At 37.5% G+C, this 22,596-nt stretch overlaps 1 protein-coding gene across 1 annotated transcript; it reads right to left on the reverse strand.

Annotated features, from left to right (window-relative positions):
- Window positions 1-391: 391 nt before the first annotated feature.
- Window positions 392-22,052, reverse strand: mapk1 (mitogen-activated protein kinase 1). Its single transcript, XM_056745530.1, has 9 exons — window positions 21,653-22,052; window positions 9,728-9,910; window positions 8,501-8,690; window positions 8,140-8,256; window positions 7,073-7,187; window positions 4,719-4,850; window positions 4,346-4,455; window positions 3,011-3,169; window positions 392-2,930 (listed from the first exon to the last, which is right to left on the reverse strand). Exons 1-8 carry the CDS (start codon window positions 21,796-21,798, stop codon window positions 3,053-3,055), a joined length of 1,110 nt encoding a protein of 369 aa, XP_056601508.1. The 5' UTR covers window positions 21,799-22,052; the 3' UTR covers window positions 392-2,930; window positions 3,011-3,052.
- Between the last annotated feature and the right edge of the window lie 544 nt (window positions 22,053-22,596).

Genomic DNA, 22,596 nt, shown 5'->3' on the forward strand with positions numbered 1-22,596 from the left:
GGTGGTTCTTATTTTTACGTAATGGATAAACAGTAAATTTTTTCTTAAGACGCAGCCACTGGTTGTCATGGTTCTCACAGAAATAGGCGCTGTGATCATAACAAACCAATTCAGCTTCATGCTCATGTTATTAATACATAAATGCATTTTACCTGTTACTTGTTCACTCAGTCAAGAGTGCAAGAGGACCACCTCTGTTGCCTTGACAACCAAGTCAACACAATAGAATCAGAGCATTGCGTCTGTATCCTTCATTCAGACTGAACAATGCCATGAATATCTTGAGTTTCTGACGATTTTGAAAAGATATGCCCGTTTGTTCATTTCAGTGAGGAAATAAGTCTTCAAATATAAGAATAACGTGATTAAAGACACAGTTTAGAGGCAAAAATATAATACAATTAGTTTTATTCTGCTGTTTCTAGGTTACATGACGTAGCAGATGCAGGGATCAATATTGGTTATTAAAATTGTCTTTTTCAGTAGTAAAGACAAAAATCTGGAACATAATGCCCCCTAACAGTTTCAAATGATTTTAATAGATGTTTGTACTCATTTTCCTCAAAGATGTTACAGACACCCCATAAAACACAACGATGGGGTTGAAGTTCGCAAGTAAAATTCACAACAACATTTTGCCATTGCTTAAACATTGCTTACAACAGAAAAAGATTAATGCACAGACTTATTTGTACAGGATCAATAATAAAAATCACTAGACATATTAATTTTTACAATTAAAGAACAGATCTGCACAGAACTTTTCAAAAAATGAAGGCGAAATGCAACCAGGTCAAATCCGGGGGAGGGCAGAAAAATGCGAAATCTTTATTTCCTCAAACATTCACAAAAATCACAAAAGCTGTGACAAAGAGGACTTAACATTACATAGAGAATTACTTTTTCTTTTTTTGGTTTTCACTGTTTTTTTAAATATATATATATATTTATATTTCATTTCAAGAGTATAGCGCAAAGTCACAAGTGACCAACAAAAAGCTGCACAATAAATTGTATTATTCGAGACGCATAAAGGCACACAGAAACAGACAGACTGCACACTGATTCGGCAGAAGCTATCTTACAAAGTAATTTTTTCATTTAAAAGAACAGCCCGTTCTCTCCTTGATCGACCACAATATGACACTAGGCCGGATACCACTAGGTGGCGTCTCGCCATGCGCTCGGTCCAAAGTAATGAAGGGCTGGTAAACCAAAGAGGAAGCCAGTGTAGGAAAGCAACACTTTGCTCAAGCCATGCACATATATGAATACATCAGTGTCAATAACATTTCTTTCACTCCCCCCGAGCTTCATTTTACAAGTGCTAGCTCGCTAACCAAATTGCGCACAATTCTGCACAGAGTGTTTTGTTAAAAATAGTTACACAACTACCAGGTAGACTTTCTCCGTCTCCTGGGTCATAAAGCACCACCAGAAGGACACACTGTGTGGTTGAAACGGCAATACATGTCCTACAGCGAATGCCTGACATGGGCTAGATGCTCCTAATTTCCACCTGGAACTAAACCGGGCCTTGATTTTTCAACAAACACTGAAAGGAACCTGGGTTTGTAAGTGCAACCAAAACGTACAAGCGAAAGTTTTTTTGAACTCTTAATACTCTCTATACAGAGCGAGACCACAAAAGGTAAGATATGACAAAAACCTGAGAGACCAATAGCAGAATCCCCAGCTGTGTGGCACTTCCATTGTCTTTGTATAGAAGCTTTTTAACAGTCATGCAAGGGCACAGTCTTATTGATACAAGGCGAGGAAAGGGGGTGGGGGGTTGTCGCAGAGAAAGCAAAAGAAGTATAGAAAAAGTAAAGAATGAATCCAGATAAGGAGGCACTGTCATTTTCATACAAGTTCAGAATAATATGACTTCTTTGAATGATATTAAAAACTTTCCAATTCATCACCAAAAAAAAAAATGTACGATTGATCCTCGTCCAATGACGGCTAGCTAAACTAATAAAGTCCATTTCCGTGCATTTTTAGATCAAAGAACACCTGATTTGAAGATACATATACACCTGCATGCATTTTGCCATTTGCCTTTTTTGTGAGGCAATATGAGGGCTTTTTGTCCAAGGTGGCAAAATGTCCTCGAATCGTCTTTTCTTTGGTGCTTAAGCAAATTGAAAAGATTAGTCTCTGAAGGTTTATTAATTGAGAATCGATGTAAAATAAAATTATAAAAACAGGCGCTGGTCATTTCATTGAGATGTCCCTTCAAGGCACATCCTTTGGGAGTATTTGTTGATTCATAAAGATTTAAAGGGGCCAATACATATTTGTGTAGGAAAACACCATTGTTAAAACCTTCAAATGGCACCGTGGCGAATTTATAGTTATGTGCACTTTGAGGAAATTGGCGATGCACAACGTAGATCGACAAGTATCCACTGCATAAATACACGAATAGAGAAATTTAGCCCTAATTCTCTCCCTGTCTTAAGTTCGACCTCTGTGGGACTTAAAATGGCTTACAGACAGCTCAGAAAAGCAGCTTGTTGGAAATATTAACAGGAGGCTAGAAGCACAACAAAAGCACGATCGTAGACTTTATACTTTTTAAGAGGTTAGACCAAGAGAAAAATGGGGTTCAAATCAAAATCTTTGACGATCATCTCACATCCACAAACACACAGGCAAACATTCACGCGGAGAAGCGAGTAGATAGAAGATGGAGAAAGATGTGAGAGATGCTTTGCTCTTCTAGAATGACGCTTGATTTGAAGAGATTCCAAGTGAAGATCGAGGTGTTTTCTGCCACCAATCTCAGGAGACGAAGTGCAGTAGGATGAACTTTAATGTTTGATGTTTTGGGCTTCAGGAGGAGAGAACATGATGATGACCAAAAAAGGACCATAGCCATAGCCAGTGGAGTGGAGATAAACATAAACTCAAATCCAGAACTCCACCTACAAACAAGAAAAAAACTGGATCAACTTCACACAAATCCTGACATAAACTCTACAATTAAATGGTTGTGATCTGTTACCTGTGCAGTAGTCTATGATCTGTCATTTTTCTGTGAATGGGACTATGGTCTGTATCCGGGCTGAAAACGTGCGGTTTCTTGAAAGATCAGGTCCTTCAAAGTCTCTTTGGGCAAGTCATCCAGCTCCATATCGAACTTAAACGGAGCCTCCGCAACAGGCTGCCAACAGTTAATAAAAACCGTTAGGACGATTCCTTTTCATCAACAAGATGTTTGCACATGAAGTCAATTTATGGATGCGCCGTTCGCCTACTTTATGCAACATTCTAAAATGTTAACTACACATACTATCATGGCAAAAGCTACATAAAACATAATAAATGGTTAGTTTCATGTCAAAAACGTCAAAGCAAATGTAATAAATCGCGGGAATGCTTTCAACCTTTGCTCACCATAAACTCTAAAGATGTGAAAGTATCTTAATAATAAAAAATGTACAAAAGACTTTCAGCTTTCACTACAGAAGTAGGCAAGCAAAGCAGTTACCATGGAGGTCTATCATATGCACACTGTACAGTTCTAAAGGTCCATTGTGTATTTTTTTGGAGGACGTATTGACAGAAGTGCAATATAATATTCATAACTATGAGTATAGAGGTGTATAAAGATCTTACATAATGGAAGTGTTATGTTTTTATTACCTAAGAAAGAGCTATTTCTATCCACATACACCGCGGGTCCCCTTACATGGGATTCGCCATGTTGTTCTACAGTTGCCCTTAAAGGACAAACTGCTCTACAAAGCACGTTTCATAAATATTTGATCTCCCTCGACAAAGGAGAGAAAAGGGGATGACATCTTAGTCCTGTTTGAGCCAACGTAGGCTTCAAAAGGGTAAAGGCGAGCGGGGAGTGAGCTGGTTGGTTGCAATTCACAACCTCACCACCAGATGCCGTTAAAATTTCCACATTGCTCCTTCCCATGTCATCTTTTATGGCTCCCTGGAATGCTCGAGGCTGATTGGCCACTTGTCTTTATGCGGCCAGTTGTTTTCATATATTGACCATTCAACGGTCTGTGCAAATTTTACATTTCTTACCTACTTTATACATAATAATTTGTACTTAAATCGATATTCCTTGTCCGTTTATTAATCTATTATGCAAGCAGCGTTTTAAAAGTCAGGATAATATACACTCTGTTGGTCAATAAATCTCCAAACTAATTTGTTCACTAAAATGTCAAATAATCTATGTCTATATGAAATATATATATGTGGAACAAATCCTTCCTCCGTTTTTTTACTTTTACCAAGATAAATAATAATTTTCAAGTGCATAAAATAAATATTAAGAATTAAGAAGAAAGATTGAAATGCGAAGTATCACACTGACCTCATCTGTGGGGTCATAGTACTGCTCCAGGTACGGGTGAGCCAGTGCTTCCTCCACCTCAATCCTCATATGAGGGTTAAAGGTCAACATCTTATCCAACAGATCCAGTGCTACAAGAACAACAGAGTACTAAATTAATCCGTTGCTTATATCAGTAACAGCATTTCAGGGAAAATGTTTTATAACCGTACATTTCAAATCTATAAAAATATATTCTGAATCAAGTCATAAGTCAGCCTTAAAGTGATAGTTCACCCAAAAATGTATATTCTGTCATCATTTACTCATCTTCATTCAACTATGCCTTTAAGGGTAGAAAGAAAATATGAGCACGTGTGTGCTCTATTGAATGCGTGTGGCGTTGAACTCTGACCTTTAGGGTCAGCGTTAGGAAACAGGCGGTTCCAGGGCACTTTGCATCGGAGAGGAAGTGACAGCAGGTAATTTCTGGCCTTAATGTTGATGATGCAATTGAGATCCTCCTGAGACGGTGAGCCCAAAATACCTGTCGGACAAACAAACAAACAGACAAAGAGGATTAGAGAACGAGGCAGGAAATAAAGAGAGAGGAAAGGAAAGAGGATACAGGAAAAGTGAGGTCAACCCGGTGAACAAGGGATGAAAAGGAAAGGATAAAAGAAGTCAAATTTAATCACTTCAGATGGTTGCATAACTCTTTGCCATCCAAATCATGACTTCCAACTGAATGTTTAATTTTGGTTTACAGCGTCACTATTAAGGGCATTACAATTTTTTCTGTAAAGCTGTAAAATCCAGGATAAAGTCAAAGAATTTAATGAGATCAAGAGCATCAAAGGTTAACATGTGTAAAGCATGTTCATTAATGCAAATGATTTTTTATTATTTAATTTTGAAAGTTTCTGTTTATTGAAATCAAATCAAATATGGGCCTATAAATTAAAGGAAAAACTTGCACTAAATGAAAAATTTTAATGTTGCCTTACTAAAACTCAAACAAAACTAAAATAAAATATGTAGCAACATAAAAATAAACATAAATAATAAACTGACAAAAGGATATAACAAAATAGCTTTTTTAACTAAAATTAACATAAAATCTCATATTTTAAGCTATTGAAGCCATTTTAAAATATGAAACTATATAGCTTAAAACAAAACTATAACAACTCTGAATATAACACAGAAATTAAGGATTTTATTGAAACCATTTTATTATTTAATTGACACGGTTTTATTATTGCATCTGTGCGTTTGTTTAACAAATGTTTATCTTAATTGGTTTTTACAATTTTTGGTTGTTATATAGTCATGGCTATTATTTGTCTACAGTTTTTGCAGCAACATTGTAGTCCTTAACAATTTTCCTTTCAAGGACACTGAAAGATCTACAAAAAAACAGCAGAAGTTGGCTTTCTGAACATTGATTTAAATCTTTTTACTTGTTATTGAATACTGAATGCTTCAATGACTTACATTTTGCCCTTGATAAAGTAGTAAAAACACCCAGTCCACCAAACTAATGACACACACACACAATCTAGTAAGGAAATGAGTCGAGTTATCGTCAGGGAAGCATCTGCTTCTACATGCCAAAGACACGTGTGTTAATGAAGAAAAGTATTTTACTGCAGAGATTACTTGTCTCTTTTAACCTAAACAACGCAAGAAAAAAAACACCCACAGTCCCACAAGGTTATGAGATTATAGCTTTAAAATCAACATCATCAGGAAACACTAAGTTTCTAAAAAGATAGAGCGAGACTGAGAGAGAAGGGAAATGACCAACATCTGATGTGCTTCTTCCTGTGACGGACGTGATGATCAAGCATTTTCAGGCTGATAAAATCAAGCTTATCTCAGTTCTACTGACCAGCTATATCATATTTCAATGATGGATGATCACCTATAGAGCTTTTGAAGAGTGCTCGATATGCATCAATTATTCAGCGGAGAGAAAAACATGTTTGTATTTACAGACAGTGCTTACACGCAATTATGTGGTGGAGGACAATAAAATCGCACGGCAATGTTCTGCATTAGGAAAGATATAGTTGTATCACCTTTCTGTCATAGTACTATAAAACAATAACATTTATGCATTACATATATTAGATGTACTCAACTCAAAACATTCATCAACAATAAACACAAATCAAAACTGATGGATTAAAATTAAAGACCGCTGCCTCCACCTAACATCTGCTGATTCATGGTCAAAGAAAAAAGAAGAAGAGAGAAGGAACGTCACTGGAATTGTAGAAATGCAATATAATATACATAACTATGTGTTTAAAGTTGTAGTTGTTAAAGATCCTACGTAATGAAGCGTTATGTTTTAATGATCTTAGAATGAGCATTTCCTACATAAATGGTCTCTATAACGTGACGACATCTTACCTCTATATGTCAGCCACCATAGTGCTTCTAAAGGGAGGGTTGGAGTGAGTGAACCCTTGGTTGCAATTTGCAACCTTCCCACAAGAAATCGCAAATTTTCATACACTATCATAACACTGTGGTATCAACTGTTCACAAATCTTAAAATGAGTTTTTTCAGTAATAATGTTTCACCTATGTATGTTTGCACCACATTATAAGCTTAGGCAATATTGTACTATTTACAGTCATGCCAATAAAGAGACAAGAGAGATCGAGGGAGGCAAATTTGCCACACCCATCATTTCAAAATATTATTTTTAATACACAGTAATAAAACAGCCAGGGACCTGGTGTGAAGTTCTTTACCTAAGATGTGGTTTAGCTGATCCAGGTAGTGTTTCCCAGGGAAGATGGGTCTGTTTGAAAGCATCTCAGCCAGAATACAACCAACTGACCAGATATCAATAGACTTAGTGTAACCCTAAAAAAAAAAGAGATAAAAGTTTAATTTATGTTTTTTGGACATATAATGTTACAATATCCTAGTAAGCTTTGAAGTGACATGTAAATGTAATAGCATATGAATATTTGACTGCAAGCACAGAGTAACCAAACAAACCTTTAGCCAGGCTAAAGAAATTAACTCTTTCCCTGCCAGCCTTATTAAGAAAAAGTTGCCAGCCTACACCAGCGTTTTTGAACATTTTCACCAAACTTTAATGGCTCACAGTACATTTTCTGTAAAGAATATATGGACAAACAATATGACCAATGAAAGAACAGAGTCTCTGCTTTTAAACAAAAGAAACTGTATTCTTCTATCTTCATTTTTTTTATCACTCCTTAGATGTGGGTAGGTTTCTTAAAATGCATCACTTTGATTAAACAGCTGAGATAATTAACGTTTTTTGTCAAAGATTCCGCCCAGATTACACTCAGAACAATCATTAAAAACCGATAAGAAATTTACGTTCTAGGTTCTGGGATTCTGCACTTTTTCCCAAAGGTGTGTAACAGCGCCACCTTCTGTATAACAGTACAAACACTGATTGCCATAATAACTCCTCTTTGGTAGGGAACAGTTTTTTTTTTAAATGACGAGAACTCGTCAATGGCGGTGAAAGAGTTAAAGCAACACTTAGTTTTTTCGACCTAAAAAAAAATGTCCCTAAAATTTTTTGAACTGGATGAATTCTAGTGCGGCTGCTATTTCTATATTCGCTTGTTCCATCAGTTTAATAAACAAATTCACGTGTATTGCGCTGCCAACGGAGGAGCTTATACAGCGACATTATTAACGACACTTTTAACAGACAATTGCCCTTATCAACCACAGGGGGGAACCATGAGCAAACATATCATATATCATCTATAGTGTTGCTTTAACCTTAAATATTTCAGAACCAACATTTTTTATGACATGGATACCTCACCTTTGAGTTGAGCATAATCTCTGGTGCCCGGTACCAACGTGTGGCTACATACTCCGTCAGGAACCCAGTGTGATCGTGGTCTGGATCCGCCACCCGGGCAAGTCCAAAATCACAGATCTGAGAAGAACAGAGTAGCCAAAGAATTCAGTACAGTTAGAAAAACGATTTTAAGAACACTACACTACAAAGTAATTTCAAGAATCAGAACGGCAAGGTATGGGCAAAATGTTGAAAACATTTGAAACCATAAAAGAATGAGGTTGAGGGGCGTCATGTTTTTGGAGACGATGGCAACCAATTTCAGCAATGATCTTGGTTTAATGACAGGAACAAAATCATTTCAATTGATCATCAAACTTACCTTGAGGTCACAGGTAGTGTTGAGCAACAGGTTTGACGGTTTCAGGTCTCGGTGTAGAACGTTCGCCGAGTGGATGTACTTCAGACCACGCAAGATCTGGTACAGAAAGTAACAGATGTGGTCGTTGCTCAGGTGCTGCGTCTTCAACAGCTTGTACAGGTCTGTTTCCATCAGGTCCTGTACGATGTAGCTGCGACACGCAACGTCAAGGTTAAACAAAGCTTTGTGTGCTGCGTACACTCTTACCTTCAAACGTGTACAGTGGAGATTATAGCATGCGTTGCTATTTTAAGAAACCCACGTTACAATTCATCCAAGATTTTTTCAAGCCCTCCGGGGCTCTTGAAAGAGCTGCTCGATTTCCTCCTACCTCTACACTCAAATACTTGAAAATCACATTAGCACATTATCCATGTTCTCACTTCCATCCTACACCTCCATACATGCAGCCTGAAAGTCTCTCCAAAGGATATTTTTAAAGGCTAGAAATTTTTTATGAAGCTGCCGGTCATCTATCTTTCTTTAGGTTAATTTACATAGCAACTACACATCCAGTTGCACGCTCAAAAAAAACAACTCAAAAAGTATTTGCATATAGAAAACAGCACAAGGCCAAGTAGACATACGTTTTCATCTTTAAAGGAACAGTTCAACCAGAACAAAAAATTCTGTCATCATTGTCATCTAAACCTGTATGTGACCTATGTGTATATTTTGAGAAATGTCTTTGTGGTTTGTATTCATACATGGAAGTCTACAATGGGGGCCTATAATGTTGTTTGGCAACCAACGTTCATCAAAATATCTTCTTTTGTGTGCCCCTTTAAGAGGGTTACACACAGGCTCATTTAACGTGATGCCAACCCGACTAGAACGTTACAATAATTAGATCATGCAAAACTACTCGCACTCTCCGTACACCCACAGACTATTGATTTCTGACCAAAAATTGACTCCTTACAACCGAATTCTGCATGTTTCATCCTACACACCGGAAAAAGAGAGGGACGTAAGCCAGAGGCTGTGATTTCAGTCTCAACATGAACATCTGAATAGTAAAAGCTTTCTTCTGACCAGACCAAATCCACTTTAGCGATCCATTTCCTACTGATTGAAAGAAATTTGATTAGGAGTCTATTGACACGTGAGGACAATGCCATCATGATCATTACATCATGCATCAGACTGTGCATCTTGTGCAAAAACTTCGCAGACATAAAAGGATACACATCTTTCATCTGGTCAATGGTGGGTGTGCGGATGATGTCGTTGATGCTGATTATGTTCTCGTGTTTGAAGCGGAGCAGGATTTTAATCTCGCGGAGCGTCCGCTGACAGTACGTCTGGTGCTCGAACGGACTGATCTTCTTTATGGCCACACGCACCTTGTGGTCGCGTTTGTACGCTGAACTGGAGAGAAACAAGAGAGGGAAACAGATCAGTTCAAGAATGTTTTCAGTGGTAAAAAATGAAAACACTAAATTGTGCAATTCAATAAATGCAATATACAGCCACGGAAAAAAATGACGATTTTCAATTAATCAGCATTTCCATTTCTGTCTAGTGTCTGTGGAATTTTAACAAAATCAAACAGTAGTGACAAAGGCATCCAACAGAAAGGAGGAAGACCAAGCACATGAAAACTGCGATGAAAATAAAGGATATCACGTAGAAAAATTCTCTTTTAACTTTTCCTAAATACATGTACACAAATATTACTGTTGTATTTCTTAATTGAATATGAAATTGTTTTCTTGCAGTATTTGAGAAATCTTTTCTGTTATTTTCAACCGTTTCTCCAGTTTTCATTTTCTTTAAATAAAAGGAAATAGAAACAATATTTATATATCTGAAATTTGGGGGGAATATTTTTAGTAGTTCAAAGAATGAAACAAAAAATAATAATTTTGTCTAAACACATAGCAAGAAATAATACATTCTAGGGGTGTAACAATAAATCAAAGTATCGCATATTGCAATACAAAAACATTAAGATATGTATCGTAAAGCTATGCCAATAATAAATGATAAAAGTGGTTGAATTAAATCTGTCATTTGAGTATCAGCTTCATTTTGTAATTTTTGTTTTTACAAATGTCATGATCCAATCGTACGCATAAACCCAGTATCGTTTATCATAATAAATCCTGAGCAGAGAGCATCATGACACCAAATTAGTAAATTCAGAAAAACAATTTTAAAATGGTCTCTTAAATTTTTCCACAGCTGTATGTGCTTCCTTCAGCGAAGGAGAGCAATGCAGAAAAACAGAACCAAAGAATATAATATAAAAATAAATATTTTGTCACCTAGTGAACTGTTTAGTGTATATAAGTAGAACGAACAGTATAAACACTAAAATAAAGCGAATGAGCAAAACAAGAAGTCAACCTCAGCAGTTTCTCACGACCTGTCCCCTCACACATGTCAGAGTATCAAAAAATTCAAAGACGTTCACAGATACAATCTTCTCTCCCCAACCATGTTCTGTGTCAGTGGGATGCGACCTTTACATTACTGATGCAACGCGCAAACAATAAAATAACAATAAATGCAGCAGAAATAATCATAATACGTCACTTGTGCTCACTGTTCCCTACATAGTGATCAGGGTAGAGGTCGACCGATATATGTTTTTCAGGCTGATACAGATTATTTCCATGCAAATTAGACCGATAACTGATATTTTGAACCGATATATATATGGTGTAAAAACGTAAATTTATATAGAAATTAAGAACACATGCTCTGAAACATTTGAAATATTTTTAATTCTGACTGAGAAATCTTAATCATAACACTTATATTAATACTAATAAAAGAAAGAAGGGAGCACCCAGCAGAATTCTGTGAACATTTTGTAAACCACAAGCAACACAGTAAAAAACAACAAAGCAACAAATGAAAAAATGAATTGAATGTAACAAATTATATTTATTTATGGAAAAAAATATGTTCTGATGACTTTAACATTGCATACAATACTTTTCAACTAATCATTATGCTAATCATTGGATTAACTAGCACAATTTGAATTTATATATTAAGTGTAAATAATTGAATTGCCTTCATAGCTTATTGTGTATGTTGTTGAAAAGACCGCAATACTTTCATGTAGCTATAACATGAGCATGAGAGCGCTCTGACTGAAGACCGACGATTCAAGTTCTTTATGCTTTAAAATGTCTTGTATTTTTGAAATGGCGTCATCTTAAGTGACGTGCAAAACGCCAGCTCGATCAATTACAAGAAACGCGTGTGCAGTGTGCTGCTCGCTTGCAGAGCAAATCATTGTTATACTGAGGATGTGAATTATATCTACATGATAATAATGCGTAAATCCCGCGGAACCTGCAGGAAACCCGCAAAGCTGCTCCGAAATTCAGGCACTTATTATATTGAAGTGTTTTGCATCTTCAGTGCAGTGGATTGAGATTTATTTCAACGTCTGATGCTGCTTTACCTCATAGAGCATGAACCCGAAGCAGCGCTTTCGGTGTGACAGTGAAAAAAGACTTTCTGTTCCGCAGCCTCCCGTGTTGATTGGCCGGACTCGTGACTTAGTCCCAACAAATCAGAGGGGCAGTGGGCGGGCATTACTCTAGGCAAACCCCTAGAGTGACGTGTTCCGACTGCTCTCGCTAAATCCTTGGCTGCGTCAGAGCCAAAAAGCGCATTTCAAAATTAAATGACTTTATCGGCAAATCGGCTTTGAAAATGATCGATATCGATTATCGGCTAAATCCTTAATATCGACGCCGATAATCGGCCAATTCGATAATCGGTCGACCACTAGATCAGGGGGCATCTGTAGAAGCTTACTTCTCTCAATAAACATTAAGATCAGAGCCATGCGGGTTAGATGATCATTCATCCAAATAAATAACACGTATGCCTTTAAATTTAAAAATGAATGTGCGAAGATAATTATAAAAACTTGCTAGTGTTAACATGCCTACTAGAAACGTTTAACCGCTTCACATGCATTTAGCCACCAAACGTACTAGTTAAATCTGCTTTGATGTCAGTTTCCAAACCACTGGGTTCCTGACTGCAGAACTGCTGCGTTAAACCATGTTATGAACTGAATCCGGACTAATCTCACAGATACAGCTCCTGCATAGCGTACACACGCTTTAAACTCTGATGGACACAAGTGTGTAGAGACAAAGAGAGAGAGAGAGTGATGGTGGACAGAGGGATGTAGCAAGACAGTACTGAAAAGAAAAAAGAAGAGAGGCATGGTTTCCACGGAGACGGACAGGCGAGACTTTGCGGGAAGAGTTATGCAACAGGCTGTTGCCATGGTAATGGGAAGGAGGGGGCGGAGACCAGCTGAAACATTCGTAGTTAATTTACACAGAGCTGTGACAATGCCAGATACCCTTGGTCCACAAGAAAACAGGGGGAGGAAAGAGGGAGACACAAATGCTGGTGTATTATCAAGCCACTGAATAATATACATTGCCATTAATAATCCCCATCTGCGTGAAAACTGGAACAGTAATAATGGAGGCTGGATGTGAAGATCTTCAGATGCACATCTCAAGATAACAGTAGGGTTTTAATTCAAAGCTCAATATCAGCACAAAGGCCATTCATGAAAATTCAATGTGATATAAGTGCACTGTAAGTCGCTTTGGATAAAAGCATCTGCCAAATGACTAAATGTAAATGTAAACGTAAATGTATATAACAACTTCACACATACAAAATACCTTGAAGTAGCAAGGTGGAGACTTTAGATGCCACCAATGGTGAAGTTGGCAGTTGACAACAACAGCTCACATTTCAACTCACCCCTCCCCTTTGAATCGCTACGGTGGCTGACAAAGAACCAAGATGTCATCACGTTTTCCCTTCTTTGCCGAAGAAGCTAACCTATTTACGAAACGCACGCTGTAGAGCATTATTTACATTAAGGGCTGCTGTGGAACCAACATTGTGAATTTAATGTAAGGGGAACCGCTGTGTAAATGCAGATAGAAATAGCTCATTCTATGGTAAATAAATCATTACGGTTCATTATGTAAGGTCTTTATACACTCTGAAGACATAGTTATGCATATAATATTGCATTTCTGTCGATAGATCCTACAAAATATTATACATTGGACATTTAAATAATTGCAACAATTGTATTTGTAACATGACAAACTGTCATATATTAACACATTTGGACATCTTTTTGCTATCTTCCTTGTGATTTTTATAAATTTTCCAGTTCACCACAATTTAAACATGTTATGCAGTCAATTTAACGTGTGTGTTTTTACGTGGGCATTTATAAACAATGGCCAAGTGCCGGGTTCCTTCACACTCTAAATAAACCTGACACGTTCCTAATCAAATTCACCGTTTTTAGGGTAGAAGCATCCGAGACTTAGGACCGAGACACCACAAGGGTAGCTTATCCTTTTCTTTCGATTCTGAATCCTGCCCATTTACAGATGTGCCTGGAAGAAGCTTTTCACATTCTACAACCCAGCAAATCATTACAACATTTACTACACCGAACCCCTTCACTAGTTTTGAGATAATGAAGCGGTTGACTGAATGGATGAAAATATCTTCATGGAGAGATCTTTCTTTCTATTAAAATACATTTTGGAGGTTTGTACACGCAGAAGCATTAAGAGGTAGTGTGGGTGGTTCCTGAGTGTTTTTAGCTTGTTGTTTAGCTGTTGCCAGGGTTTTTGACATGGCAGATTGCCAAAGGGAGTCAAATTCAATCTTAAATCTCTATAGTTGCCCAAGTGTGTCATTTGAAATCTAACGAGTCTGATTTCTTCTATCTGCAACCTGTAACTTTCGCATTAATATCGCCATCTCTGAGACGAAACTGCAGGTTACATCACATATTTATCGTTACATGCATTAAAGTCACATGAAAACAAACTATTATTTCTCACAAAACCTCAATCATCATATGAATTCTTTCTTGTATTTCATAACTAAAGCAATTTGTGACTTTATCATCCTCTTTTAGTCCTGACATGTCTGGACAAAGTCCACAAAAATTACCAGCCACGCAAATAAAAAGAATCAGACAGTGCTTTTTTCCTTTCCTTTGCTTTCTTCTGCTCTCTACGACACTCCTCTCAGTACGGCTGGTTCGATTGACGTCCTTGGCAGAATGGTTGCCATGGAGACTGGCACTGTGGTAGAGTTTGGCATGAAGGCAAAGCCAAGGCAGTAGCCACACAGTCCGCAAGCGGGTGTGTGTCAAGGCATGTGACAGCATGTACATTTATATACTGACATATTTGTACGTGTATGTGCACATACATACGAGAGCGTACAAAAGTTTGAAAATGCAATTATCCATACACGTCAGATCAATAAAAGCTTGGTTTTAAGACATTTAACAAAAAATATTTATTATATTTATACTATATACTTATGTTAATATATATATATTATTCATATTAAAGCAGTATTGTATATTATATGTTATTTATAATACATTTATAGATAAAATATTCAAAGATATATATATAGATATATGTATTCAAAGGTATTTCGACATGTCATACACATGTGGCTGTACAAAGCCACACATTTTTAAACAAAACCGTAAACCAAAACCACGACTATTTGTTAACTCTTAACGGTCTGGAACAAGTACATTAATGGAAATCTTCACTTCGCCTAGTGGTCCAGTGTATAAAATTTAGAAGCATCTAGTGGTGAGGCTGCTAATTGCAACCATCGACTCAACCCACCACACTATTTCGAAGCAATACGGTCTGTGCTCTGTAGAGCAGTTTGTCCGATTAGGACTACTGTAGAAAAAACATGATGGATACCATGTAAGGTGACCAGCGGTGTATGTAGATAGAAATAGCTCATTCTATGGCAACAAAAACATAACGCTTCATTATGTAAGGTCTCTGAAGACAAAGTTATGTATCGTATATTGCATTTTTGTCAATACGTCCTCCAAAAAAGTATACATTGGTCCTTTAAAACTTTTAAATTTGCATTAATGCATTTGGCAGATGCATTAATCCAAAGCAAACTACTACAACGTTTATCAGTTTGTGTGTTCCCTGGAATCAAACCCGAACACAATGTGTTCCAGGTTAATGAACAATGAATGTTAGGAAAAAAATCAATATTTATTAATAAATATCATTCTTCAGCTATGTACAGACAGTGACATCACAGAAAACCTGTGCATACCTAATCAATTTACAGAATCCAAATTGAAGTGGGCAAACAGCTATCAAAGTAATTATTAATGTTATGTGAAGGATAATGAAGAGGTGCTGTTAGAAACGAGGCCACAAAACACCTCATTTTACTACAGCAATAGATCCTCACCTCTGAATGAATGAGTCAAACAGCAAAAGCAAACAGCCATAGAGAGATAAGCTTCAACAAGACTTGAGTGACGCATTTAATGATCTTAGCTTCAGGAAACTCATATACTCAAATGAGTATAGTTACCTAATAATAGGGGTGTAAGGATACACCAATTCTACGGTTCGATTCTGTTTGATGGGAGGAGGAGGGTGGGGCAGGGTTCATTGCATAGCACCAGCAATGCTAAATACCACTAGATTTACTTTTAACCAAATAATTATTATAAGAACTTTAACTTTGTTAACTTTATACATTGGCTTTATGTTTCTCTTAATTTAAGTGTATAATGTTTAGAAAAAATCGTATCAGTTTTTAACAATGTTCTCACTACTACTTAATCAAAAGTAAAGGAATAAAAATCTGTTTTGTGATATAGCACTAAGGCAAATTGATGTGTCGCTTGACTTGAGCGTGTGGGGAGAGCATTTCCAACGCACATCGCGCCAGTAACAATAACAATTAGCAATACATTCATTTAACGTAAACGACATTAAAGAGGCAAAACCTCTCCAAGAACCTAATTTTACTAGAGATGTAGATTGTATAACTTGTATTGTTTGATCTATTTTGTTTCAGTTTTAAACACCACACAAACATTCGATCAAAACAAACAAAACATATATAACCTTATCAAAATGTATAACAAACATCTTTATACATGGAAGACTTAAAAATGTTGACTAAACTTTCAAGAGGACATTATGTTATTAGAAGATGATGTTAAGAGCAATTCAAGGCATGCTATTAATTAACATCAAATGTCTGTGCACAGGTGTCACAATGTTTGTCTTCATGTCTAGACGTAATATCAGACATAAATCAAAGCTATTCAGACACATTTTCTTGTACTTAAGCATTAAGCCCACAGCGTCTGTGAGGCCTTCAAAACTTTGAGAAGCAGAGACGGGGGTCATGTAACTGGGAGTCAAAACCACAACTTTCCTCCTCCAGCCAGAGAGCTGTTGCCTACAGAGTCACTTCTGCAATAATATGACACACTGGTGTCGCAGGAAATAAGCCAGCAACTGTAGTCAACTACACACATCTCTGCAGTCTTAAGAGTGAACTACATAAAGTCTGAATTTGATGCATTTGGTCGGCCGAAAGGACAATGGGCTTTTTAATATTGTTCTTTTATTAAAATATGGGATCCATTCATAAGAATAGATGTGATGTAATCTCTTTGTTAATAAGAAAAACAATAAGTATGAACACCCTAAACAGTCAATGGAATGACCCACCACACAAGATACGGTATAACGAAGGTAAAAGGTAACGTGTAAACATCATTTCCAAGCACCTGTCATTGTTACTGACTGGACACATGAACATAAACATTTATTATTTTATGTCTAACAACGTTAAATATATAAATGAATATAAAAAAACAACTGCTTTATTGGCATTCAGTTGATTTATGATAAAATACAGTAAGTTCAGAGAGTTAAAGAAAATACAGCGTGATGACATCACGAACATGCTAATTAGCATGTAACACCACCTTGCACCATAGTGACGGGTAATAATAAATTATGAGAGATTTTTTGTGAGCCTGTCCGTCATATTAAAGTTTAGCCCCACCTCTGGTACTTGCCTTTAGCTATACATAATACTCACAGGTAAACAATATTTAGGATGATATATGACACTGATAATAACATCATTTAAGAAAAATTATTTCTGTACAATATTAGAACTGTAGAACGCAATAAACCCCTCTATCCGAAAGCACAGGAGTTTAGGAGCTGGAAACATTTGGGATGGCATGAGGTTTGTTAAATGAAAACGAAATTTCTCATTTTTGGGTAAACTATTTCTTTAAAGTCGGCATGAAATGGAAGTAGCAATTGTATTTCCATATCGTGAGGCACACCCAAGTGAAACAACTTTTGATATGAGAAAAAAAACAGGACTTAATTTTGAGAACGGATTGGATTGTTTAAAGTTAATGAGTTTGAACGCTCCTTGCGATCAGTCAGTCATTGGAGACCCCTCCTTGCGCAATTCATCATGACCAGAAGTGAAGAGAGGTCGTTTTGAGGGGGATTAAGTTTTTGATTAAAGATAACAAGTGAAAATGAATGAAACAAAAATGATATGCAGGGATAAATATTCATAACAAATACTGCAACAATGTGTAAAACAATTCTAATGAAATTATCATTTTGAATTTCATACTGACTTTAAGCATACACCTTGACAGGTCTGTCAGCCCCAGTTCCCATTCACTTTCATTAAAAGGACATGAGCAATATGGATGTTAAAAAAATTCAGGTTTGGAATAACACGAGGGTGAAATTACGGGTGACCTATTCCTTTAACGCATTTACTTATATATAAAATACTGAGAGCACAATTTAGAGCTTTGTATCACGGTCTAATTACACTCACTTTCTAAATCCAAGAGGGCAACACCTCAAGTAATTACACCCTGCTCTACAATGAACACAATCGCTGTTGTACACAAAGAGTTACAAAAACGCTTGGCAAAAAAAATGGACTACAGCCTCTCGGTTCAATGTCTCTGTTCCTAAATCTACTTAGGCACCCCTTCCCTTTCCCCTGCCTCTCACTCGTTCTCTCTCTCTCTGATTTTAAACTGAAACCCCAGGCTGTTCCCTACCTCCCTCTGTTACGCTGCTAAATACAACATTCTCCAGTTATTACATCACAGGGGGAGTGCTATTGGAGGAAACTGACCCGCTGTTGCGGTTACTGGAAGAGTCTTTTTAATGGAAATGCACGCGGTGTTAAGAAAACAGGCCCTGGATCAGCGTGTCAGTCGCTTTGTCTTTGCAAAATGTTCACAGAGATTTCTTTGCCAGCACATTTGAGAGCTCAACTGGTTGGATTCAAGCCATAGAAACATAATAATAAAAAAATTATAGACAATGCACGATGGATAAATGCGAACGTAAATGAGTACATGAAGTAATAAATGAGGTTTTGTCCTCTAGGAATCAAGGAAGTCAACATCTGATTACTATCAAACAACTATTTTACATGACTTGTGTTACTGGTTTACAATTACTTTCGTGGTATATCATGTTTTGCATATGGAGCACGGTGACTGTGGACCAAAATTACCTTCTCTCAGCGATCGAGGTGTGATACAGGATAAAAAATCTATTAGAACTCGTAAAACATCAATTGCGGCAGCGGAAACGGTATGGACAACATTCAATAATACCGTTAAAAAAATGTAAATTATTTTAAAATTTACTCATTCTCGTGTCGTTCCAAACCTGTATGAATAGGGATGGGAACCGAGAACCGGTTCTTCTTTAGAACCGGAGCCCAGTGCATCGATTCCTTGGAACCGTTAGCGTACATGCTTAATGATTCCGCTTATCGGTTCCGCTCGTTGCAAATCTGTCATCGTCATAACGCCACACACGCGCTGCGCTGTTTTGGTCACGCAGCAAACATGTAATCGAGGCAGAAGCGATCTAAAGCGTGGTTATATTTCACTAGAAATGACGCCAATGCGGTCATTTGCAACAACTGTAAAAGTTTAATTTCGACAAAGGGAGGAACAACCTCCATTATGAAGAAACATTTGGCCACACAGAACGCAATTCATTTGCAGGACTGTGTCTTGTTTGATACACTACTACCTAGCGACACAGCAACAACAAGTGAGTCAAGCAGCAGCGGAGCTAACGAGACGTCATCTGCTATTAATACCGAAGGTAAATTCTCTGTTTAGTTAATTTGAGCGCCATTTCATCTCGTATCCTTCCTGAGAGGGCAAACATGACCATTTTTCTGCACAAAAATTGTTAACAGTTGATAGTTGTGGTCTTTACAGAAGACTTCTTTTTATTTTGTTTCAGGTAGAATATTCCCAAAGGCACAAACTCTTCCTTGACTGTTTAGTCTGTGTTTTTAGGGCACTTAAATGGCAGTTTTATTTTATTTTTTGTCTGGACCAATGATGAATGTGAAAAATTCTATAGGTCCCTGGACTTTACTTTGTAGCCTACTTTTAGGTTTGTTCTGAGGTTGCTACACATAATTAGTGTATACTCCGAGTATGTGCTGTGTTCTTATCAGATATTAAAGCAAGTTAATACAAACAAACTAATTTGTACTTATTCCCTCACCCAATGAGAATCGATAATAGAATCGATAAGGAATCGGATCGATAAGCAATATCGATAATGGAATCGGAATCGTTCAATTCTTATCAATTCCCATCCCTATGTATGAATGACTTTCTCCTGCAGAACACAAAACATATTTTTAGGAACGTTGAAAACCAAACAACACTGGTCCCCTTTGTCTTCCAGTGTATAAACACAAAAACACCAAGACATTTCTCAAAATATCTTCTTTTGTGTTCCACAGAAGAAAAAGTCCTAAATAGGTTTTGGAAAACATGAGACTAAATTAATTACTGATGTTTTATTTTTGGGTGAATGATGCCTTAAAATGAAAGACACCCTCATGACATTAAACAACCTAATTTCTATGTTGCATCATGTGGCCAAAACTATAAACAAAAAGCACAAACACGCTCTTAACGTTAACATGCACGCTTATCCCCCAGTTTTCTCTACTCGAGTATGATAAGGTATTGTGATCTTTTGATTGGTGACGTATTAAACCACATCCTTCCTTCAGCCCAAATTCTTTTCACTTGTAGCAAAAATCAGCAAAGCTCGTGTCTGTTTAAAGCAGCGCGGCATAAAGGATCTAGCACTGTTACGGCATGTTCGGCACAACACGTTACAGGCCTGAACCTCCATCTGACGGCTTGTTCTACTCTGTAGCTTCGGCAGTTGGTGTGAGCCATTCATTCATCCGTATGAGAAGAGCAAAACCAGGCCTGCCAAGGATGAGCTCATTCGTTTAGCCAACGGACTCCTCTCAGCAGAACAGATGGAAGATCAGACTGCAATTCTGAGCCAGAAGTCTCTCAACTGTAACAGAGCTAGATCCAAACTGACCCACAACAGTTCTTTGTTACAGAATTTCGACAAATATACACGATTTCATATATGCATATTGACTGACAAACATTGAGGTTCTGCCAAAATATCTTTTCCATTTTGGAATATTGAACATTTAAGACTGGTAACTGCTGTGTTTGCAGTACAAATTTGCAAGTTGATTTTAACAAAGCTTAAATCTAAAGGACCAACTTGAAGACCACACATTTAGTTTAATGGTCGCAAAGACCATCTCAGTTCGTCTTGTATCTAGCAGCTGTGCACAACCTGGAAGAATCTGAATGCCTTCTTGGAGAGTCCAAGACATCCATGTTAAAGCACTTCGGATTTCGCATCAACATTAAACCTTTATTAAGATGATGATCCAGACCTCTGCACAAACATTGTTATAAACAACATGCAACTTTCAAACAGCGAAGTCACGACACGCTCATCTGGACTGTCAACTGAACCGAACTGAATTTAAAACATAGAATCGTAAACAAGCCTAATCTACAGAGATACTTACGCAACCTCGTGCAACAAAATTCGCACGTACGAGCAAACCAATAGTTTAAATTTAGGATGCAAAGCGTTATATAATACATCTCCTATGGACTGTGGATGGCGACCTTGAATAACGGCCGAAAAGTAGGCTGTCAACTTGGCTAAAATGTTCGAGGAAATGCGTAAAAAGTTCCCGCATCCACTTTGAAGGAAAAGCAACATAGGAACCGGTTGACTGAACAAACCCGAGAGTTAAAATAAACACAGTGTAACACTGTAACACTCTTAAAAACAACTCCACAGTCGATGAAATCAAGAAGTATAACTGTAACATGCATCTTACCAAACCATGCCGTACGCGCCCTCGCCGATGTACGACAGGTTGCTGTAGCGCGGGCCGACATCGAAAGGCTGACCGCGGACAAGCTCGGCACCGGATCCGGGGTTCGGGCCGCCACCGGCGGGGGCAGAAACCGCAGCTGTCGCCATTGCTGAGAAAACGGGCTGCCTTCACACGCACAACAAACCCAACGCGGCTTGTAAAGAGCAGAAAAGGATTCTGCGTTGAATAAAACGTTATGCGAGACGCGTTTGACGGTAACGGACGTGTTGCGGTCGGAGCGAAACGAAAGGAGCGGCGGAAGCGTTGTCGCTTGGCACATATAGTGATAGTAATGTGCGCGTGGTGCGGCGGAGAGCGAGAGTGTTGCCGCAGGAAATAACGGAGGCTGTCACGTGACAGGGAGCGGAGAGCGGTTGCCACGGCGACAGAAGTTATAATTCATACCTCGAGGGGTTTAATATGGCAGAAAAGGACACCCTGTTGCAAAACGCGTTTTGACGTTGCACAGTTTTCTTTTGCAGATTTGGCTCCAGTTGGGAATGTTTAATGTCTTAAAAGCTTTTTGACTTTTAAAAACTTTTATCTTATTTTTTTAGATGAATCTAAATGTTTGATTTAAATGCATGAATGTATAAACATTACTTGGCAAAAGTTGGATGTTTGCCGAATGTCCTGTAAACATTTACGAGCTTTTATTGCCAAGCATGCTATCAAGGAATTTGGTCACAGAAACGTCCAGAGCAGTCTTGACAAAAAACATTAAGGAAGATAACAAGAAGAAATAAAAGTCTGTATGAAATACATAATATACAATCAATAATCATATTTACACAAAAGACACAATATGGACAAATTTAAACACAGACACAAGATATGAAGAATTATTCATATTTATCGGAATGCACAATAAAAAGCATGATTTTTGAGTTATCTCATTTTGGAAA

This window comes from Triplophysa dalaica, chromosome 4 (genome assembly GCF_015846415.1).
Source record: "Triplophysa dalaica isolate WHDGS20190420 chromosome 4, ASM1584641v1, whole genome shotgun sequence".
NCBI lineage: Eukaryota > Metazoa > Chordata > Actinopteri > Cypriniformes > Nemacheilidae > Triplophysa > Triplophysa dalaica.